At 34.7% G+C, this 24,305-nt stretch overlaps 4 protein-coding genes across 5 annotated transcripts; 3 read left to right on the top strand and 1 right to left on the bottom strand.

The window, feature by feature from the left end:
• Positions 1-3,447: 3,447 nt before the first annotated feature.
• Positions 3,448-7,076, top strand: LOC147533442 (ubiquitin-conjugating enzyme E2 2-like). Its single transcript, XM_086647463.1, has 6 exons — positions 3,448-4,227; positions 4,323-4,407; positions 4,520-4,612; positions 6,366-6,454; positions 6,577-6,662; positions 6,773-7,076. Exons 1-6 carry the CDS (start codon positions 4,162-4,164, stop codon positions 6,813-6,815), a joined length of 462 nt encoding a protein of 153 aa, XP_086503589.1. The 5' UTR covers positions 3,448-4,161; the 3' UTR covers positions 6,816-7,076.
• An 819-nt stretch (positions 7,077-7,895) lies between these two features.
• Positions 7,896-9,585, top strand: XTH10 (xyloglucan endotransglucosylase/hydrolase 10). Its single transcript, XM_086647458.1, has 4 exons — positions 7,896-8,135; positions 8,415-8,515; positions 8,610-8,803; positions 8,998-9,585. Exons 1-4 carry the CDS (start codon positions 7,898-7,900, stop codon positions 9,398-9,400), a joined length of 936 nt encoding a protein of 311 aa, XP_086503584.1. The 5' UTR covers positions 7,896-7,897; the 3' UTR covers positions 9,401-9,585.
• Positions 9,586-12,332: 2,747 nt separating this feature from the next.
• Positions 12,333-15,269, top strand: XTH6 (xyloglucan endotransglucosylase/hydrolase 6). Its single transcript, XM_086647462.1, has 4 exons — positions 12,333-13,414; positions 13,506-13,606; positions 13,712-13,908; positions 14,576-15,269. The coding sequence occupies exons 1-4, from the start codon at positions 13,231-13,233 to the stop codon at positions 14,964-14,966; spliced, it is 873 nt and encodes a 290-aa protein (XP_086503588.1). The 5' UTR covers positions 12,333-13,230; the 3' UTR covers positions 14,967-15,269.
• LOC147533439 (zinc ion binding protein) lies at positions 13,712-19,893 on the bottom strand. Of its 2 annotated transcripts, none has more exons than XM_086647461.1 (12): positions 19,798-19,893; positions 19,650-19,693; positions 19,475-19,546; positions 18,571-18,641; positions 18,068-18,146; positions 17,293-17,367; positions 17,035-17,149; positions 16,901-16,958; positions 16,746-16,817; positions 16,423-16,553; positions 16,202-16,325; positions 13,712-15,578 (listed from the first exon to the last, which is right to left on the bottom strand). In XM_086647461.1, the coding sequence occupies exons 2-12, from the start codon at positions 19,662-19,664 to the stop codon at positions 15,503-15,505; spliced, it is 888 nt and encodes a 295-aa protein (XP_086503587.1). In that variant the 5' UTR covers positions 19,665-19,693; positions 19,798-19,893; the 3' UTR covers positions 13,712-15,502. The 2 variants fall into 2 exon arrangements, with proteins under 2 accessions (XP_086503587.1, XP_086503586.1); XM_086647460.1 differs by having other exon boundaries at positions 19,650-19,709; positions 19,798-19,884.
• Between the last annotated feature and the right edge of the window lie 4,412 nt (positions 19,894-24,305).

The following is a 24,305-nucleotide window of genomic DNA, read 5'->3' as shown; positions in this document are numbered from 1 at the left end:
TTGCGTGACACTCTAAGCATTGAAGATGCTCCAAATTCCAAATACCGCCACAAATTCGATTTTCACAGGAGGTGGAATCCATGGTTATTGAATTTTAGTTATTAAAATTATAAATAATAAGTTTGTTGAGCCTTAGACTTTTTTATTATTATGTTGTTGGATTTTATGTCTCTTTCACTTGTTTAGATATGGAATAGGTTATGTAACAAATAAAAAAAAATGAAGGAAAATGATGGGATGTTGTAAAGTGGTTTGTCTCAAGTACTAGTAAATAATTTCTTCATACTATTATGCTAAAAGCACATGGAATGGTTGTATGATGACTAACAAAGTAAGTAGTCTTCCCTTCAACAAAAAAAAAAAAAAAAAAAAAAACAAAGTAAGTAGTCATGGTGGGCAATAGCTGATAGGATGAACGACAAAATCTTCAATTAGATTGCATTAGGTGGTAGGGGAGGAAATGAGTGCCGCCACCAATTATTGAACACTTTATTTCACTTTATTCTACTTATATTACCCAATAGATTTGTTGTTTTGGGTACTTCATGGTGCGATTAGTCAATGATAAAATCCTTCTATAGGTAGCATAAATTATCTTGATGTTTCTAAACAAATATCAACTATGAAATTAAACATGATTATTAAAGAAAATAAATAACAACATTTGAATCCAATCCGTTGAACTGCGATAATCTTTCATTAAAGAAACATCTCGGGCCCGCCTTCCACGATCTTTCGTGGTTGGTTTCATGGAAACCGACTGTGAAACCTCTCCTCAAAGGTTCCACCAGAAATTCTCCTTCGAACTTTAAAAGGTTTAGGGCGAAACTTCAAGAATTTCACCTGAAATGCTCACTCTTTGTCTGAGTCAAAGGAGATTCCGACGAAGGAACCATTTTCTTCACGGGAACAATGAAGATAGGGAGAAGAAGAGTCAATCAGTCAAATGTTGAAAGAGATAGAGACTTAGCAGAGAGAAGGAAAAAAGTATTTGAGAAAGAATATATAAGGATCACCGGCAATTAAAGTTTATTAACGATCCTTGTCAATGTGGATAAAAATTGGCCATAGGACAAACTTAAGAAACAAAATCTTTTTGGGCACCGCTTTTGGAAAAAAAAGTTTCGAGGGAAAATATTTTTGAGTGTTTTTGGCTAAACTTTTTTTGTTTCACTATTTTCTTAACGCTGGAAAGAGTCTCGACAAACTACCATTGCCGACTATCTTAGTATCTTCTTTCTTCAGATCTTTCTCTCTCTTATCATCTCCTTCCTTCAACTATCACCTCTGAACACCTCTCTCTCGAATCTTTCTCTCTCTCGAATCTTTCTCTCTTCTTTCGATTCTCTCTCACAACTCTCTCCGTGTTTTTGTCCCTCTTTTAGTCGAGATAGAGGAATAAAGAGATTCGAGAGAGAGAGAAAAAAAAAAGATCCGAGAAAAAAAAGAGATTCGAGAGAGAGAAAAAAAGATTCTAAAAAAAAAAAATTCGAGAGAGAGCATAGAGAGAGACCTGAGAGAGATCTGAGAGAGAGAGAAGAAGAAGAAATGATGGTGGCGATGGTCAGAAGTGGCGAGGCGGTGGCTAGAGACGGGAAAGAAGAACTTCTTTCCCAGTAAAATTTGAAAAAAAATCCACAATCTTATTTATTTATTTTGTACTCGGAAAATATCTCTTATTTTCTCAAGCATCGACCTTAAAATAACAAGGGAGTTTGTCTGGACACCTACTCAGCATACATGAGGGCCCAAGTTCCATGCCCACAAAAGTGAAAATTCATGATTTATTGAACTTAAGTACAAATAAGATAGATTTATAAATAAATGAACTTTCATGCTCACATGATAATCTCTTAAGAGTTTTTATATGGCCTTTAGAGCTTAAGATGTATTTGAGATGATAGTTATTAGAGTTTATTTAATTTATGATGTAACATATTCATAAATCATAATGTATTAATATCATGTAATAACTTATTAGTTCACATAAAAAAGGAAAACCTATTATCATAAAATAACTCGGTCTGTTATAAGAGAGTTAAGTCTGGCCCTCCATTTATATTAAGAGTTTGATGAAGATTACATCCAACAACTGATATAAATTTCTTTTCATGTAAATCGACTCAAACCAGAAGGGTATTAGTGTCAATTATTTTATATATTTCTAAAAAATACCCCTATATGTTAAGATCTATCTAAAAAACTAGGATCATCTTCCAAATGACCCTTAATTTATAGTCAGCTTCCTGCCTAACACCCTACTTTAGGTAAAATACACAAATGACCCCCTTGTAGGAGTTACCGTCGTAACTCTAACAAAGTTATATCATCTGTTCCAGCTATGCTTATATTAATTTGCATTTTTTTCAAGTCAAAGTTGGTCCAACATTGTTTGTCTCTCTTTATTTTCATTAATTTCAGTTTTTTGTTCTTAGATTTTTTCTTTCTTCTCATCATCTTCGTCCTTTATTTTTAGGGTTCGAAAGAGAGAGAAATTAGATTGAAAGAGAAATCATCAAATTTTAAGATTTATGTTTTATTTGATCTTGTTTTGTGATATTGGAGATTAATGATACTGTTTTTGTTTTTAATTTTTAGGGTTTGAAAGATCAACCTCAAACAGAAGAAATTGATTCAAATGAGAAAAAAGATTTCATTTTTATTAATAAAAGAAAATTGCATGATTGATCATGAGATTTTCATCTTTCATCATTAGATTCAACATCATGAGATCTTCTTCAATCATCACATTCAATATCATCAGATCTTCATCTTCAATCATCAGATCATCATCTTCCATCATCGTCGTCAATGCCGGAATCACCCTCAAGAAGACTTTCACAAACAAATGATTTTAAATCAATTTAGTTAGGTTAACTAGTTATACTACTAATTCTTTTTTATTTTTGAAAGATGATTGAGTATCAGAAGATGCAGATGAATGAAGTATCTTCATCTAGGGAAGAAAATATCTCTAAATTGTGCTATAAAGTAAGAAAAATCTATCTTTCTCAATCAAAATCACCAGGAAAATCATTTGAAATGAACCTATCTGAAAATCAAGTTTGAATCAAGCTAATAATACTAAATATATCCGAGTGAGGTAATTGCTGGAGAAAGAGAGGGAGATAGAGAGAGTTTTTACAGGGAGATAAAGATGTGAAAAAAATTAAAATGAGAGTATTTCTGGAAAGTCTTAAAAAATTTGGAAACCTGGCCCAAAACTCCCAAAAAAAATTTGAGTTTTGGTTAAAAACGATTTATCAACTTTTTATAGGCTTCAGCTCCCCATGACATTTTTGTAAATTATCTAATATAAGGAAAAGACGAATCTGATCTTATTGCAAACCAGTTTGCAAAGCTCTGCAAACCAGATTGCAAAGTGTGTGCAAAGTTTTGCAAAGTCATTGCAAGGCAAACTAGTTTGCAAAGTTCTGTAAACTAGAATGCAAACCAGTTTGCAAAGCTTCGCACGCTAAGATCCTAAGGACAATTTCGACATTATAAATGGGAGTGCTTTTAGAATTGTCCCTCAAGACTATTTCCAAACTATATATGGGGCCTAAGAGGACAAAAAGATAATTTGTCTTTTGAACAAAATAAAACATCAGTTCAATTTCTTGTAAAAAATTTAATAGTCGATAAATTAAGGGGCTAGGCGGGAAATTGGTCATAAACCAGGAAGCTATTCGGGTTATAACCCAAGTAACTACTACCTCACGTGTCTCCTCTCTTTATTTTTCTCTCTCACGATCTCTTCAATCAAGCCCCATGTTTCTCTCTCTATATAGTAAATTTACGGGAGTTAGCTAAGTTAAATTGGTTACGTCCCTGAGCTGAAACCAGAACCTGAAAGAAATCTAGTGGGTATATATCAATATCAATACTATACGAGGGAGCTCGTGTTTTTAAGTGAGCCGGTTAACCGACGGTTTTATTCGGTTCTCTAAGCGCTAAAAGTAAACAGCGAAAAAGGGAGGGAAAATTACAAGCTACTTCCCACTTATAGATAAAAATCCCCTCCCCTCTAGTTTTCTCTCTCTACCTTTCTCTCTCTCACATGGTTACCCTCTCTGATCTAATAAACAACATTCTAAATTGAGCATCAGACTACAGTTTTCTATCTCCGAAGTCCTCTAAACTGTTCTCAATCTTTTGATCATGGCGTCTTCATCTCAACTTCGGCTTATGTCAGATCTTAAATCCATTATAAACGAACCTCCTGAGGCGAGTATCATACCATTCTTCTTTTACCTACTTTTATCGCTTAAGCTAGGGTTTCTTTTTCAAGAATTGAATTTTCATAGTATTTGAATCATCAGGGATGTAGTGCGAGTCCTTCATCCGACGAAAATCTATTTGTGTGGAGTGCGACGATCTTTGGTCCCGATGAAACTCCTTGGGAAGGTAGATCTATATTGCCTTTTTCATTTCTTCTGATTGAATTTTTGTATTAGATCTCATGCTTGAATCATTCTTCTCTCTCTCTCTCTCTCTCTCTTTGTGTGTGTAAATTCAGGTGGTGTTTTTGGTTTACGATTAACTTTTGGTGATAGTTATCCGGAAAAGCCCCCTCGTGTTCGTTTCACATCGGAGATTTTCCATCCTAATGGTTAGTAGGATTTCTTCTTCCAATTCTCTGGATCTATGAAGTCATTGAATTTTTAAATGTTCTTCATTTTTTGTGTTTTTAATTTGATTGTTTGGTGTTTCATGGTTGAATTCAATTTTCTTCTTATGTCAGTTGATTATTTGCATTAGTGTTCATAAAGATTACCATATTGTTGATCTTGGTATTACAGAGGAAAAGTTCTTCTATCACTTAACCTAGATTAGATTAGTCTTCTTACCTTCAAGTTATCTGATTGCTCCACAATGAACAACATATCAATCTCTATTTTGTGAAGTTTCTATCAAAGATTATACAACACTGAAGAAGGAGAAGAAGATGGGGGCTAACGATTGGGTTTTCAATGATGTAAATGACGATTGGGTTTTCAATGATGTAAATGTTCGGTAGAAACTGTACGTGGTATCAGAGCTAGTCTCTCAGTGATGGGTTGGGACTTAGTAACCTTAACCCTACATGGAAAGGGAATGGTGAATGCCTCCAACCCTAGCGTTGAGAGGAGGTATTAGCATTATTTCAAATCACCTAGGCCCTAGGCATTAGAATTCGCAAAGTAGATAAGCCTTGGACAATCCTTTCCTTGCAAGCCGGTTTTCAAGAGAGTGCCGGCGAATAGGCTTTAACATATTTAACATGAACCCATTTATGAGTTCTAATTGTTATTATCGTGGGTGTTTTTTATTTTATACGGAATAGAGAAGGCAAGTGTAGAAATGAATTCTTCATTTAGTTTTTCAATATTCAAATTGCCATGACATGATCTACGAATAATAGATGTATCAGTTCATTCAAACTTGGGATGCAATAATACCACTAAACTATTCCAGTATTCTTCCAAGTTCCATATTTTCCAACACCAATTTTTTCATTCTACCTAGTTTTAAGAACAGAGATGATTTGGGGAGTTGCTGTCTAGTGTCCAAGCAGTACAAATGAATTACAAGGAATCAGAGGAAAAATGTTAATAAGGAGACAACTGAAGAATATAGAGTGCTAGTGCAGTATTAGCTCAGAAAATACCTTGAAGTACAATGGATATTGTTGGAAATAGATCCTTGGTATTACCATACAGAATTACCAATTAGCGACCGAGGACGTTTTTGTTCTTCAGTTTGTACGATCTGTTTCAACAAATGAAAAAATGAATTAAGATCACTACAATAAATAAACTAAATTTACTCGAAAGGTTTAACAGAAGTAGCAATTTATACAGAATTATGCCTGGGGTAGTGGCGTGCTTTTACCCCAATCTTTTACATTGAATAATATGTAATTTTTGAACGAGCTGAATTTTAGTTTTACTTGGCTCTCATTGCAAGTGCTTCACTATAAATATTCAACTCATACTGTGATATATTTTTATCAGATTCCGTTTACACTCTGTACTTTGAAAAGTAGAAGCAAGAAATCGTACCCTTTTGCTAGACACACTTGTTCATAAGCCTTTATGTTTATATACACCTGATTTAAGTAAAGAAGAGGGATATTCCTTGATATGACTGCTAGTTGTAATCTGTAAAACTCAAAAGTTGACACCCATTATTATTGTCATTAAGACTTCAATATAGAGGAGTATATATCTTACTACCGATGACGAATTTTCTTTCTCTAGGCATGTAACTTTGCATCTAAACCCTATCTCTTTTGAATCTAGTTTACTTTAGAACGTGTGTTTGTCTCAAGTGAACATAAATTGAACACAATAGTTTGCAATTTATGAGTATGACTTCTGCAGTTTATCACGACGGATCACTCTGTATGGACATCATTCAGGATGCTTGGTCACCCTGTCACAATGTTTCAACAATTCTTACATCGATTCAGGTTTATTTTCAATTATAGACTTATAATCAATCTAACTACTGTCCAATAATAATAACTCTGCCCCTATTTTTATTGCTGCTTATACAAATGTTTCTTTCTTCGTCGACTATCAAACTTTGCAGTCACTTCTCACTGACCCAAATCCGGCAAGTCCTGCAAACCCAGAAGCTGCTCAGCTCTATCAACACGATATACAGGCTTATAACAGGTCTTTCTACTTTTTAATGTGATTGTTTTCTATTTTCTTAACTTATACTTCATTCAATCTGGAATTATGATTTTAAACTGATACTTTCCATCTCTGATTGATTATTGCAGGAGAGTTCGCCGGTGTGCTCGAAGATCCACCGAATCTTCCTAACCTACTGGCAAGCAATCTGTCTCTTTCGAACTTATGCTATTGCCGAGAAAATCTTCCTCTCGGTCTTGTATTCTCTTTTATTATGTAACTTCATTTATCCTCAACATAGATGTTTGTCTTGTGTATACCTTATAGAAGTACATATTCGTGTTCATTTCTGGGCTTTGTTTTAACTCCCAAGAATTACTCTGAATAAATTAAAACTAGGTTAAACTCGTGAATGTCTTTGAAGTGATGAATGTAAGATTTATTCTTTATTTACTTTTTGTTTTCGTTTTCTTTCTTTGAAGCTGACTACTGAAGTATCGGGCTTCACCTGTCGAAATATATAAGCTTCTAAATGTCCGTTCTTTAAGCACTTAGCGAGTTGATTAACATATATAATAAGATGTGTACAAAATTGATAATGAGAAGACAGAACCCAATATCTAGCTACTTAACCGTCTGAATCAAATAGACCAAAAATCAACCTGAACAAGCCTTAGAGGCTTAGGCAAGTCATATATCACGAGTCAGGAAAAAACTGAAATCTGACTCGAGTTAATTGAGAGTAAGATTTCGGATTTGATTTAGAGAAAAGACAAAACACTAGTTTAAGAGAAACATGTGGGCTTTGATGTTGTTGATCAGCCCATTTACAGCCCAGAACAGATCAAGATAAAGTACAAGAATAAACAAAAGTTTATCCAAATAGTCAAGTAGAGGAAGATTGATAAACCAAGTTATTCTGAAAAAGAAAAGAACAACAAAAGCAATCCAGAAATAAATCAAATCTGCAGTTACTACCTCACTTTCTACACAAAAAAAAGAGCCCTTAAACAGAAAGCCTAAGGCTTACACAAAGCTTGGTATCTAATTCTTCATATTTTATATAATCCATAGCCAAAGTAAGCAGTATTTGAACAATCCTCACTGTCGGATCATCATCGAGATCTCCCATGTCACGTATCTCGAAAATAGCCGAACCATCTAAACTGTAGATGATCTAATGTAACAGTTAGCATATCATTTCTTTGCTTCTATCTAAAGGTATTCTTTCTTAGATTTTCTTCACTACTCTAAGCATGAAGTCTCTATATAATATGAATTGTTTCAGTTTCTTCTTGTCATCTTCATTAGTACTTGCAATCTTAATCATGAAAAACATGATCAAGTTTATCGTATTTATCGGTTTTATATTGAATATTGTACAAGTTATACAGTCTTCTGTTGTGTCTGTGGGGGATTTTAATAAGGATTTTTTCATAACATGGTCTCCTGATCATGTGAATACGTCTGCAGATGGACGTCAACGGAGTTTGAAGCTCGACCAAGCCGCAGGTAAGATTGAAACTATTAGAGGAAGAAGATGGTGTTTTTCTTTTCCTAATTGTCTGACTCTGACTCGTCTAAATCATATAGACTAAAACCAACCCAAACCAGCCATTCAGAGGAGAGAAACATCACGAGTCAGACAACAACAAACAATCCGAATTCTGACCAATTCAGACCTTGAGTCAGATTTCAGGTCTGACATTGAGAAATAAAATAAACACCACCAAAGACTAGTCTGCTCGCATGAATAATTAACATTCTAATTTCATATTTGATTTTTGGTAGGTTCTGGTTTTGCTTCTACGGATATGTTCTTGTTTGGGCAGATTGATATGCAAATCAAACTGGTTCCTGGCCATTCCGCCGGCACTGTTCTTGGATATTATGTTAGTGAACTCCTTTTTCTTTTTCTGTAAAATGTCATTTTAGGATTATGGGTTGCTTCAACTTGACTACTTACATGACATATATGGGCTGCAGCTAACTTCTGATCAACCTAACCGAGACGAGATAGATTTTGAATTCATGGGTAATGTATCCGGGCAGCCATACATTCTACAAACAAATGTGTTTGCCGATGGGTTCGACGACAGGGAAGAGAGGATATATCTGTGGTTTGATCCAACTAAAGACTTCCATACGTACACAATCTTATGGAACCTTCACCAAATTGTGTAAGTTGTTTTTGCAAAGATTTAGTTTTGGGGTGTTATTACTATTGTAACATTTACGTGGTTTTTGTTGCTTTTCTCTTTGTCTGAATCTGACTCATCCCGTCAAAAATCAGTCCTAATCCGTCACTCAAATGAGTCATACAAAAGCAAACCTTCTAAACCTTTGTCTTATCCTCTGTTTATCAAAATTATAGGTTAATGGTGGATTGGGTACCCATTAGAGTGTACAAAAACCATGCAGACAAGGGAGTCCCATATCCTAGGTGGCAACCGATGAGCTTAAAAGTGAGCCTATGGAACGGTGAGAGCTGGGCGACACGTGGCGGACACGACAAAGTCGACTGGTCAAAGGGTCCATTTATAGCTTCATTTAAGAACCACAAGATTGATGCTTGTGTTTGGAATGGAAATCCAAGGTTTTGTAGAGGTGATAGCAATACAAATTGGTGGAACAAAGAGAGATTTAGTAGTTTAACATGGGCTCAAAGAAGGTTATTCAGATGGGTTCGAAAATATCACCTTATCTATGATTACTGCAAGGATAATATGAGATTTCACAACAACTTACCCAAGGAATGCTCTCTTCCTAAATACTAACCACTCTTCATGATTAATTTTATTAATCAGAGATTAGCAAGATTATTTATACCTATTGTTTCCTTTCCACCATTGATTTGTTTTAAATTTTATTATTGTATAAGGTGGGTTTATTGCATTTTTTGTGTGTATTGAAGCTCTTGGTTGCTTTTCTAATAATGAGATTTGCTTTTTAATTCATAAAATGTTAATTGGTTATATCTTATTATGACTTTATTTATCTATTAGTTAATACTTATTGATAACTTCTGTTGGTCAAAACTTTATCTTTCTCGAGAACTGTAGGTTTCTTTTTGGGAATTTGACTACGACCTACGATTGCCACTACAACGGTATTGATACATTAAGGATGTGATAAACATGATAACAACTTGATATAAGTTCTAACAAGAACGGACTTAAAGCCCAACTAAACCATAGCCTTCTAAGTACATTATTTATACCTTAATAAACCATGGATCCTCCACTTCATGTGGGAATTGAACCTGGGACCTCTAAAGTTTTGTAGTTTAGGTCAACATTATCAATTACTTGGGCTATCAAGTGTTAACCCATAAGTGGAGTTTTATTTACACTGAGGGAGGCTTCCAAACCCTATTGAAATTAGACATATTCTTCACATTATTGATACACTGGGGCTTACAAGCATTGGTTATGTCGAGAATCCCTTCACTTAGACTGATGGACAACAAGGTCTTGCCCATACACAAGAAAGACTAGGCATGATTTATATAACAAATGGCATGTCTTAACTTGCATCTATAAATCTTAGACGTTCATTTCTCATTTGTGAATCTTAATCTTTCTTTTAAAACAGTTTTTAGAAGAAAAATATTTAAAAGTCATAATAATGTCGTCCTGACACCTTGTTTATCAGTACGCCCCCTACTTCTTAATGGTAATTAGGGAGAAAGTTTCCGACCTTCGAAAAACCTAAGGCAAGGGAATCTTCTATCCTCGGTATATTTTATCTACCGAGGTACTTAGAAGAATGATGACCAAAATCCAAGAACAAAGCCTTATCCAAGGCTTCAAAGATGCTTCAAATGGACCATCATGCATCATTTAGTTTTTGGCCGACGATCACTTCATCTCCATAAAAATAGGAATACACAAGTTCATAACCTTCTAATTTTGCTAAATACCTTCGGCAATGCTTCGGGCCAAATTAAATTTCCACAAATTAGACTTTTCCTTTAGCATCAACACTCATCATAGGCATGGTAAAATAGTCTAATTGTTTAAAGGTGAAAAATGAAGGAAACAATATGAGAACCCACTTGTTCAAAGGTGGGAGGAGGCGATTTAATCAACTTGACTATTTCAGCTCTACGGAATTACCACATGGCAGTTCTTGAATCCACAATAATGTCACAAATGACATAACATGTTCCTAGACAGATTTTTGGTGGAGGAAAAATGAGCACCCGACCAAAATTGTATCTCAAGGCGTGGACGGTTTCATCTAAGCCTAAAGGTTTAGTTTCAGATCTACTATCACTAAATATAATATCTATTTCAACAAAAAAAAAAAAAAAAAAAAGATCTACTATCACTAGAAGAATATAAACTTTCTCTTTCTCTATCTCGGGCCATAGAATCTAGAGATGATGGAAAACAAAACCTTTTGTATTGAAACCCTAAAACAACCCATCAACAACTGATGGGTCAAGTAGTCTGCCATTGGCTTTGGTCAGTCCATTTGCAGCATGGAACCTGGGCACTCCGGGATGAGCTAAGCACTCCTAATCTCAATTTTCATATTTAAACCACAGCTGAATAATGCCAAAGTTGTCATGTTGGCTGTTGACATTGATATTCCAAGTCAGTCGGGGTCCTAGACGATTAAGAGGGTGTCACCTGACGTGTCTCATTTTCATTTGATATGGCAAAGTAATGAAAAAAAGTGGAATACTTGTCGCGTAGTACAACTACTGATAGACGAGTTTGAACCACTCTTTTAATGAAAATCATATATTACTCCAATTGCTCACAATTTTTATGTGTACTCCCTTCAGTGTTGTTGTCTTATCATATCCAAACAAGGTTCTCACAATCTTCAACAAAAAAAAAAAAAAAAAAAAAAAAACAAGGTTCTCACAAAGAAAAAAAAAAGAGTGACTGTACCCATCTAGTTTAAAGTATTCCAAATCTGTAAAATGAAAAATTATATGTTTTAGAAGTCAATTTTAAATAAAAATAATTACCGTCATTACAGTTTCTTTTTGAGACATCTTTAAAAGAAGTTGTAGGAAAGGCAGGGGCGGCCTAGGCCCAAAGCAACCAAAGCAGTCGCTTTAGACCCCAACATAGTTAAGGACCTCAAATTTCACATTTTGTATGATATTTTCGAAAAATAATTATATTTCAAATAGATTTTAAACATGAGTTAAGTTGTAGCTTAGTGGATAAGAAGATGAGATTTATGCAAGAGTTCAATGGTTCGGTTCCTCTTTGAACCATTATTAGATTTATTCATAAGAATATGCCCTACCCCAAATTTTAACTTCGTTTCGTCCCAAATGTTTGGGCCGGCCCTGGAAAGGGTTACATTTCGAAATTGTCGGTATAGATCCTTAAGGTCATTAAAAATAGAGACCAACCCGCTGCTTACTTTTTGTTAAATTCATGTTGTTAATGAAGTTGGCAATAGTAAGTTATTTATCTTTGATTTTAAAATCTTGTGGCTTGCAAAATCTTTGAAAATTGGTGATAGGAAATTCTCTGAATTGCCACATAGTTTTAACGTGGCAATCTTGAAAACACAAGTTCACCTCCTCTATCTTCCTATCTTTACTATTTAACCAAAAGATAAGACCTAAAAGAGATATGATCAACCTGTACCCACCCCATCTATCTATGCCTAGGGTTTTCATAATTTCATGAAACCCCACTCCTATTAAAGATCCAATCTCATTAACAATCAAATAGTGAATGTACTATCCAACAATGAATAGTAGTTTTTCTTTTTATGGAAAAGGATTCAAAACCCTTTTTCTTTCATTAAGGAGAGGTACAATGTAATTCAGATTTTCCAACATATTATATCCCAAAATCTTTGAGACCATATCTATGCCTATATTTTGCATTTACAACTTTGTTTGTTGAAGAGGCCATCATGTTTTCTAATGTGGTATTTGCGAGAGCGCAACTCAAGATAAAGCCGTTAACTACAATAAACATCAGACCAGCTAAACTATCTACCATGTAAAAATACAGATTCACAACATAGTTTAAAGTAAAATGAACTAATCATTTTTCAATGCCCATTAAAGGTGATGACGACGAAACATGACATTGATGGGAACTATAAAACAAACTTAACCCTACTAAAGACTCTATAAAGTTTGTGAAATGAATGCCCTAACATGACATTGATTGAGGTATAGTAAGAAATGATCCAAGAACAGAGTTCACGTTTTTCTTTTACATTCGTTTGGTAGGTAGATATAACGTAACGAAATTCATTTCAATACCTCAATAATTGAGATAATATGTTCGAAGAGGACGTGAACGAAGACGACTACACGAAACAATAGTAGAATACATAATAATTGAATGATGCAGAAGTAAACCTTAACTAAAGGATGTGTGAGGAAATAAAAACAGTTGTTTTTAGGTGAATTTTGAGGGGCCAAGGAATGCTTGTTATTAGCTGTATGAAATCAATAGAGTTGTGTAAATTGAATGAAAAGCTGTCATATATGGAACTAATATTTTCACTTGAATGCAGAAGATTTCGCTATCTATAAATATGCATGTCTATAATCATATATTTCATATCATAGGTTTCTTCCTTTTCTTAGAAGTTAAACCTACAAGTTTCAACAATGGCAAATATAACCAAAACCTTAAAATACACAAGCCTTACTCTTATGTTATGTTTTCTTACCGTATTCGTCTCTGGTCGTCCGAGTACTTTCCTCAATGATTTTCATGTCACCTGGTCTGATTCACATATCAAACAATTAGAAAGAGGGAATGCCATACAATTGACTCTAGACCAAAATTCAGGTACATATATGAACTTCATTAATATGAATTAGAAAGAAAATTTACTGTCACTAGTTCATGTTATGTTCTTAACTTGGTTTAATTTTTCCAGGATGTGGATTTGCTTCCAAGAACAAGTACTTGTTCGGGCGAGTGAGTATGAAGATCAAGCTCGTTCCTGGTGACTCTGCTGGAACTGTTACAGCTTTTTATGTGAGTTACATATATATTACATAAATACATATAGTTGTTTCCATAATCAAATTATCGGTTTCTACTTAATCCATTCACTTATGTTTAATTTGGCGAGATATGCAGATGAACTCGGACACAGATACGGTCCGCGATGAATTAGATTTTGAGTTCTTGGGAAATAGAAGTGGTCAGCCATATACAGTTCAAACAAATGTGTACGCACACGGAAAGGGTGACAGAGAACAAAGGATCAACCTCTGGTTTGATCCTTCTGCTGATTTTCATACTTACTCTATCCTTTGGAATCATCGACATGTTGTGTAAGTTCAAAAAATTCCGCATAAGAAAACAACTTATACGTAGAAAGTAAAACAAGTTTGGGACCAGTGGATAGAAAATGATGGAATGACTTTTCTACTTGAGACTAGACCTACAACTTGAGTGCTAATACTTTCAGAGAACTCTTGAGCCAAGTTACCAACTTGCTGGCCTTAGGCCCTTAGATACCGATATATTAATGACGTTCATATATATACCTGCACCAATCCCTTGGGATGACGACTCGAGGTATAAGGCTCACTTCAAATCCAGCTAAATTAGAATATAATGCATGCTTTCTCCATCTAGAATGACTGTTCACACCAATAAAGACGTGGCAACTCGCCTTTACCAGTCATCAGATATGACGGGTAAAGGTACAGACGGGGCGAACAAATGTACTCTTATGATATACATATTTATACAGATGAAAATTTATAAAATACAAAAGAGAAGTACAAATAAAAGTTTTTGCCTTTTCAGATATATATTTTGGACTCACTTAGTTTAAAATGTTGACACCCTACCTACCATCCCCCATTTTACTGCCCCATCTTCATGTAGGTGTGCTATGACAAAATTTGTATTTTATATAATTGGTCTCAAGGTAGATAAACAATTAATCACTATTAAAAACGGAAGATGATGACCATGGTGCTCCTTATGCAGCTTCTCCGTCGACGACGTACCTATCAGGGTTTACAAGAACAATGAGGCAAAAATGGTTCCATTTCCAAAATCCCAACCAATGGGAGTCTACTCAACATTGTGGGAAGGTGATGACTGGGCCACTAGAGGAGGGATTGAGAAAATTGACTGGAGTAAAGCACCTTTCTACGCTTACTACAAAGATTTTGATATTGAAGGTTGCCCTGTTCCCGGTCCAGCGAGCTGCAGTTCAAACAGTGCCAACTGGTGGGAAGGTCCATCCTACCAACAACTAAACTCTATACAGGCTAGAAAATATAGATGGGTTCGAGTAAATCACATGATCTACGATTATTGCACTGACAAATCCAGATACCCTGTAACCCCACCTGAATGCATGGCAGGTATCTAGACTTCCATATTTACCCTCTATAAGCATCTATTATGTGAAAGAAAAGTCGTGCGTAGCGAGGGTATAATGGGAACAAGATAATTTTGTTCTCATATATATTTATACTTCGTTCCGGATCGGTTCTATCCACCTATATGTCTGTATTTGGTTGAAAGGTCAGTTTGTGTATGTCTGTATTTGGTGGAAATTGTTTGTAAGAATAAATTCCTTAAATAATTAAATGTTGAAAATGATAGCCAAAGTGTATTATGGAGTCCTGAAGTTAAATGAGAAGGGATATGACTACTTTCTTCCCGGTTTCAATATGAATTTGATTGAATTAAATAAACAAGACAAATGACATAAACTGATGTCGGTATGGCTTAGTCAAATTTCGTCGGTGCATCAAATCTTTCTAGTTAATTAGTAAGGATAAACTTTTCATCAGAAACTGGAAAGATGTGCTCATCTATTTATCAAGAACAAAAAGGAAGAAAATATTTTTTGAATTCATAAAAGTTAAAACCACTTACCAGTCTGATTTGGCAACTCTAATGTTACGCATTGTAGTCGACTTTGATAGCAACTGGTCCTGAACAGTATGTGCAATTCCCAAATAGAACATCAAATGACCTGCAACGCAATCAATCGATCTCGTCAATTAAGTTACAGAGAAGAGCATGTCGAAGGTGGTAATGAACAAGGCTTCTGTTAGTTTTCTTGGTTTTAACAGCCAAGGCACCATCAGTATCCGCCACCTGCGCAACTTTTGCAAATTTTCACATTCCACATATGCCTTGGTTGTGTTTATTTAAGTGCAATTGAATCACCAACTCCTTAGCACACATGAACTTGACAAAATAGGGTGAATATCTGTAGCTACGTATAAAGTATAAACCGTGAAACCCAGTTTGGTCAACTAGGTAAGAATCAAATTTATTCTCTGATAAAAATGGAGGCTGAGTGTTGAAAATGACACTTAGGGTATTTCAGACCGTCAAATTGATCCCAATAAGGTGAACAGTTGATAACAAACTGCTACGTCTTAACATGCTGAAATGTGATCAAACTTCCTTATGGACTGAACTGGTGGTTCCATAGCTAAAAGGAAGACTCCAAAAGAAGCATACAAGTATGTAAGTGTGTGTGTGTGTGTGTAGTTGCAAGTAGTCTTTCGTCATACTCTGCTTTACTGATGGAATAAATCACATAAACTGAACTTGAACGCCACAAGGTAAAAGAAAAATTCTACGTACTGCCTAGTTGTTGTGATGGACCGCAACCAATCACCAAGACAAACACTGTGAAAGGCCTTTTTACAGCTCGTATTGTCACACAAGTAGTCAGGCCCACTTCCACTCTTAGCTCCAAGTTCATCACCTTCATAAATATCGAAGGGGGAAAGTTAAGAAAAAGGAAGGACAAGAAAAAACATCTGAGTAAGTTAGTTGTACAGCAAGTATATTTGTCAGCTTACTGATTGGTAGATACTGAGCATAACAAATTCCACATTCAACTTGTGGGTCATCCTTTTGGGAATTTGGACGTCCAGGTAGTGACATCTCCATTGCACTTGCAAGATTTTCGACAAAGGAATTGTCCTTTATCCTATGCAAGCAAACAAATTACATAAATATTCACTTAGAACTTATAAGTTCTAATACAAGAATGGATGAGAGTGGAAACTGGAAAAATAATACCAAGAGTTGAAATGGAAAGAAGAAACATATGCTAATCAAGACATTAATTAGTGCCCAGAAACCTACAAACATAATTTGAAACTATGTGCCATGAATGTACCATATTTTGGCATTTCTCTTCCATTTCTTTTTCATTGAGTCAACAACGAAGTCTGGACCCAGAAAGCGGCACCTACAATAATGCAACCTCATTACTGGTGAATGACTACAGCGTCAAATAATAAGAAATTGAAGTGATCCCACATGAGTTCTTACTCCGGTAAGGACCTCGGGTCGTAGACATTTACGGATAACACGAGAAAACATTCATTCCCTGGTCCACATCATACGTGAAAGGATGATTAGGAAAACTTGAATGATATGAAAAGTAAAGTTACCGACTACCTTACCTAGATTGATCTGACGAAGTGACGTAGCCCGAGAAGGCATTTTGGGATCAACAATCCAGAGAGACCTGTCAATATTATCCATGGTAGACCAAAATTCTTGAAGCTTCTCTAAATGCTGGGAGTAATTGTAAGCGGGGAGAGTTCAGTCATAATACAAAGAGATAATCAATGTAAAGGACCAAACCGTAAATAAAGAATAACCGACACATCCAATAATAGAGGAGTTTGCTATAATGATTACTAGATGTCCAGATCTACCTCAATGAACTGGCGCACAACATCCTTCAGTCTTGATGTTACTGACCACTTTAACTCACAAATGTAAGGCACGTCCTGTAAAGAAAAATTGACAAAAATGTGGGTTATTAAAAGGTATACGTAATGTAATAAGTTTGTCGGGCTTTAGGCTCTATGTTGTTGGGCTTTAGGCCCCTTTAAATATTGGTTTTACTTAGGCGGTTATCGTGCTATCACATCTTGATGATGTATCAATGCCTTGTAATGACTAAATGACTTATGTAGATCCTAGTCCATTTCTCAAAAAAAAAAAAACTAATGTTACAGGGTTAGGAACTTCGAATTCCCACATTATTGATTATAAAAGACCCTGAACAAAAAAGTCATTGATCTATAAGTGGGCATTTAGCAGTGTTAACCAGATGATTTTTCTTTTGTATAATAATGGGAGGTAAACAAATTTGATTTATACATTTTTTACGGGTAAGAAATCATATTCTGTCATTTCTTAAGTATGTTATTTATCACGTAGAGAGGGGGAAAGAAGATTGCCTTGAATCAACTAAGGAGTCAAGAGAGACGAAATGTGGGTCAATGGACATTTAATAGGACACTCCCAGCAGAACTATTAATCAGAACTTGCAATTTCTTAACAGAAGAAGGGCCCAGCAGAGCTAGTACTTCCGAAAAAAATTTCTCAATGCAACACTTAAATTCTGGTTTCAACCCTAATAACCCAGTCTGTATCTAGAGTTGGTGAAAAACGCTAAGGTAGAGCAGTTAAGAAGTAACAAACCGCTGAAACTGAAGGTGCACAGTTGGGATAGCTTTCAGGTAAATGTATCTCCAAAATATGTGATTGTCCACTTGCGTCCCTAACAGTCAGCAGCGAACAAGCAGAATAAATCTCTAAAACAAGAAACTGAAAAGGAAATATGTCACTAATGTAAACAGGTTAAACGCCTATGTAGTAGACCACAAAATAATGGGTTCACAAAAATATTAATTTACTGTTTCCATCCTGTCGGAGATATGTGCTTCCTGGGAATACGGAAAATCCTTATAGACTATAGAGCCTTAAAATACGCGGGGACAAAACTCTCTCCATGTCAAAAACTTACCAATTTTTTCTTTGTTAGGCAGAAGTTTAGAGACAGGGCAAAAACTCAGCAACATAATAAATTGTACCACATATAGTTGGAGATGGATTAAACTAGTAACGTAACTAGGGTAATGATTAATCAAATATAACTACAACTAATTGATGTTCAAATTAAATGAAAAAAGAGCTCAACTTACGAGATGCGGAAGCTAACATAGGTAAGGTCTTCAGCCACCTTTATCAGATGTTTCCATCCAACCTCTTCTATCTAAATGAAAAACACAGTCTCTACGCTATCAGTTTCTTTTTAATTTGGGAAATGAAAAGATGGGTTAAGAAAAGAAAATAACTTCACCCTGAATTGGTCAATGCTAAATATTAGAGCACTATATCGAACAAGAATTGTAAAACTTAACATTAGGTTACCTCTTGGATTCAAAAAAAACATTAGGTTACCTCTTATAACCAAATGCTATGAATATAAATTCACGATCGAGCATCATGGCTCCAAAAACCCAAGTTATCCAACTAATATACAAATGAGTCAGTGACCCAAGGAAAATTCGGGTATTGTTGTTAAATGAGCAAGAGTAAGTCATGTAACAACCAATTTTGACGGAAACGATCGTCATACCGGGAACAATGTTTTCATACAAATTCACGAGTATTCAGAAATGCGTACAGTTAATCTGTTAAGTTTGTGGTCATCCAACTCAAAACCAATTGGCAATGAGTGGAGAGGACCTAGACATTATATTCTTAGTTACTAGATCACCCTTCTCCCATGTGGGACTATTCTCACATAATTGTTTGACAAAAAAATTTTGAATACCAATTCAGATGTGATCTCATAGATGAGTTCATAAAATTAGAACATGTTCAATCGACAATCCTAGATTCAAAACGGGCCAACAGATTAGGCGGTCTCTTTTTCAAGCATATAATCAAACACTTCCGGGACATATTCACAAATCATAATAAAAGATAAAAGTCCCAAGAATTAAAAACATTTATTTTATTATAAACTGTAATTTTAATTAATTAATCAATAATTAAAGAAATCAAGAAAAATGTGACAAAGAAATTTTGCATCTAGTTTACCTGTGAATAAACCAAGCGGTAAAATGAAGACGAAGAGGTTTCTTCCTTGTTCTTACTTTGTTCATTATATTGCTAAAATTCAAAAGAAATGAAATCTTAATTATTAGTAAAAACCCTAACTAGGCCGTATAATATGTTATAAGTACGATTAGGACTCAAAAATTATATGTCTTACTGATTTGCTCTTCATGATAATTCTTGATTCGGTTTTACAGATTTCTTCGAAAATTTAAAACTGAAGAAAAAGTCAGAAATTGATTCATAAGGAACCCTAAGGAATTTAACAGAATATAAGAAAAATGTAGTCAAAGAAATGATTATACCACAATTGTTCAATCGTTCGGATAATGGAAAAAAAAGGCGGGAAATTATCGATTAGAAAAAGGAGGGAAAAGTTTCATCTTTTCTACAAAAGAAGTAAAATGGGGGTTTTTTCGTTCATTTATATAGTGCGTCATGTTCGATTCAAACTGGTGGTGCTTATAGAATGCCATCACCTCGCTCTTGGGTCCTAGTATGAAACTTGTCATAATAATATTTGATCAAATTACTAATAACAACTGTCGGTTATGGTGTCACATAATATTCTAAATGGGGATTTCGGACGTCTATACGTCTAGGTTGTCCAAATCTAATACCAAAACTAATAATGAACTAGAAGTTTATAAATTCACCTTAAACTGTTTTTCCTTCGGACTAGGTCTGTATTTTCCTCGGACTTATTTGTCTGTTTATTCTCAAAGATCCAGAGCTCCACTTGTGCGGCTCCTTTAGTTCAGACTCCCAAGTGACTCGATTCTCTCATTTGGTCAACTAGAACTTACTTGAGCAGTGAAGATGAGAACTGATTCTCTTTCGACTAGATAGATAGCTTGGGAATTGATTATGTTTTCTGTCTTCTGTCAATGAAACTATAAAGCCAGAACTACTGGGAATTTTCCACCATATTTTTGTTTAAACCTTGTCTTTTATAGAGACTTCTAAAGTTAGAATTCTATTCAAAATAGGATTCCTAAAAAAAAAGATACATAAATAAAAAAAACTAAGTGGGGTTCCAAGTCCTATCTAGGACCCTTCAGATATGGTCGGACAGGAGTCATATTATCAATGGGACTCTATTGGGTTGGTCCATGCTTTGGTCGGCCCACATAGGGTCGCCCTTAGGATGACCTGTGCCATACGACCGGGCATCCCTTGGCCCAACCTTGTGTTATCTTGGCCTGACTCCTAGACGGGCCCTTTGTATACTTCCTAGTCAGATCTTATCTATGTTATTTATCTCATTCTCTCTAGTTATATCTTTTAATTAAGTCGACACTCTTTCGTGTATCTTGTTGTAGGATCTGATCGTCATTTGCCACGGTCATCCGAATGAACCACAAATCGTAGTTAGTTTCTAGCTAAACATTACGATCCTTAAAACGATCGGACATATGAATTTCATCATTTGTCATAGTCGACAAATTGATTGCATTGATACCTTAGTCGAATGAAATCTCCTTCAAACTGTCAAAGAAATAAAAAGGAAATTTGATGAGATAAATGGTAATTTTTTCCTTCCGATTCACTTTCACCAATTGCCAAAAATTTTGGTGAAAATTCATTTTAGTGAGATGTATGGCGGTTCCTCATTTGAAGTGCTCTCATTTGGATTTGACTCCTTATTTTAGGGTTTACACGGATTTGCGAAGAGTAGGGGTGGACAATAGTCGGCCAAATCAAACCATTAGATTTGTTGGCCGAATAGAACACTCTTCGGGATTGTAAGTTAACAAAGAATTTCTTCAAGGATTCATTCGTATAATATTTACACATCTCGTATAGAATTAACGAGGAGCCTAAGTGTAAAAAATATACGTAATGATATTTCAACAAGACCATTAAACCAGCACTGGAGATTTAGCACTCGGTTCAATTCGGTGGTTTGAGAAATCGAGGAATAAAGAGATCCGTCTCGTAATGAGCCGTGAGCCTGCTATAATATATAAAGAATAAGCTAATAATAAAACCTAAATATTCTCCCTTTTCAGGCAGGCGGGGAGAACAAAAGGTTCTTTACCTAACCAAACCAAGAAGAGCCTAAAACAGACACCAAAAAGAAACATCCAAAGACTCCCAACACCCAAAAGACAAACAACTCACTCTCAACACTAACTACCTTCCAACTATAACCTACTTCTTTATTACATAATCTTTCTTTCCATTTAACTAAACACCAAAATTTAGATTCACTCTTCTCTAATTACATCCTCAATTTATTATTATCATAAAATAAAGTATCCCACGCCTAAGTATTAATTAATATTATTATGATTTGTTAATTATATATATTGTGATCAAGATTGAGATATTACATAATGAATGTTTATGTTGTACGGCTACTTCTCTATGTATCATAGCAGCTAGGGTTGATGCTCTTTTCATTTTCTTTGTTCTTTTGAAGGATCATTACAATGAGATAAACTAGTTAATAAACTGCCTTGAAACCTTTGTAAGACGAGGGTATAATCCGTCTCGGTGGGCACATACAGTTCTGATATCTCAACCGTTTGGAAAGTCTAATCTTATTCATCTAGAGTAAGTATGGGAGGTATAATCTCAACTTTGAGACAAGTTTGGAAAATGTAATCTCAACCCTTAGAGATAAGGTTGGGAGGTATAAATAACATCTTAATTATCGATAGAAATAAATAACATCTTCATTATTAATTACAACTTTTTCAACAAAAAAAAGTAGCAACTAGAACACAAAGTGTGGAATTTTAAAAGTTTGTCTACTACTCAGAGCATCTACAATGCAAAACACTCTAATTATCTTATTTGTCAAGTCTCGATCGGATGACACTATCGATATCCTCAATTCAAAAGACGTATCCAACGCAACACTCTAAATTAAAACTTAAAACTTAGGGTCATTTTTTAGATGGATGGTTTTGTTTTTAACATTGAGTGGACAATTAAAATATTCAAGAAATTTCGAATATTGAGTTTCTTCTTGAGACATCTTACAATTAAATACTGCTATCTTAAGACCCAAAACTGAATTTTGCACTAGAGAACTTTTTTTTTAGTTAACAGAATCACAGGTAGCACTTAGAATTTTTTAATTTTGAGTCTTGCATGGGAGGTGCTCTTGGAGTATTTACTTTAATACATCAATGTTGGAACTTGGGGCTGCCAATTAAAGTGAAATTCACATTTTGTTTTTATCAACAAATTCCATAATTTTATGTTGATGGAACAAACTTTGAATATTAAATACTATAGTTAATTATGCATGTAGTTTAATTTACCAAAATAATATGTTCCATTCCAGACATAAATAGGTTCTTCCTCCATCTGGAGTAAGAAAGTCTATCAAGTAAATGAAAAAGAGTTGAATCGAAAATAAAAACAATTTACTTCGCCGGGCGTTGAATAGTTTTTTACTTGTATAGTTTTCTACTTGTAGTCTCTTCAAATATGACCCATAAGATAAGAGTTATGGTGGGGACTACATTAACTTATACTATATATATCTATTTGGCCATAATCATGCAAGAGAAAGATTGGCTCTTGGCATCCCCAAATATCAAAAGAAGAACAAGAGAGACAACTCATGCATAAACAGGCCAAAATAAAGAATTCATTAACTAGTCACACACTTTATAGTCAATTAATGCTTTTAAGGATTCCATATATCACATACATTAAGACACATCAATATCAAACAAAAACAAAAAAGTGAATACAATTTCATCTCATCAAACTTAACTGCTCAAAAAAAAACTATTAAAAAATTAAAAACTCAACCGCCATCTCTTTCTTTCTCTCTATCTATCTCTATCTCTTGGTGGTTTTTTGTTAGCTCTACCTGTTATGAAGAGGATTAGCTCCTGTTGGAACAGCTCTCTTGTCATCCAAACTAGTACTATTTTGAGCAGTAGAATTTGAATCAGAAGACAACTCAAAAGCATGAGTAAGATCAACTATTTCTCGAGCTCGAACTATCGTAAAAGACCGAACAATTATGAACATGAGAAGAACTAGTAAAACAGTAGCAACCCAACTCAAATTAATTAGCCGATTACGTGTAGAAATCATTGTTTGGGTTTTCTCATTCAACCATGAACCAAATGATCAACAAAAAGTATCTAATTAAGGAATCAAGAAAAGAGTTGCAGAGAAACAAGTCTTTGCTAAACAATGAAGAGGAAGAGAAGAAACAAGAAATACCTAATAAGTTGAAAGCATGCGATCCCAGTATATATAAGCTAGTAATTAATTTATATATGGCTCTGACTTTAATGACATTTGTATGTGAGTGCCGCCTATACATAATATAACATCAACATTCATATAGAAATCAAAGGTTTGTACTTGGCAATGACAAGTTCTCAGGATAAACCAATATTATAGGTTTTAATCATATTAATTTATTAACTCACGTGACATGCACGTACATTATAGGTTTTAATCACATTATTTGACTCATTCAAATCCCTAACCTTCACTCCTATTTTTTTGTTGTTGCAAATACTAATATTAATAGGGAAGAGTATTATTACCATATAGTTGCATTAAAAAAAGAGGAATAACATTAAAAGTTCTATTACACTTGTGAGTTCTAGTCCATTTCGCCAAGATGCTGGAATATCGCACCTTCTTGGAATATATGTGAATTTGATGTTGTGGAAATGCGATAGAAGCATCCTGATGTTGGTGATGTGAAATTGAGATTGCCATTGAATAATTTTTTCTTGCGTCTTTGAGATGATTGATAGTCCCCTGATTGTCACTTAATTTCCACATGCTAATATTTCATACATGTCTTTATAACGACAACATACTC

This window comes from Eschscholzia californica, unplaced genomic scaffold (assembly GCF_041429995.1).
Source record: "Eschscholzia californica isolate CP2 unplaced genomic scaffold, dmEscCali1.0.p SCAF_6, whole genome shotgun sequence".
Lineage (NCBI taxonomy): Eukaryota > Viridiplantae > Streptophyta > Magnoliopsida > Ranunculales > Papaveraceae > Eschscholzia > Eschscholzia californica.
This window is presented reverse-complemented; position numbering and strand designations above follow the sequence as displayed.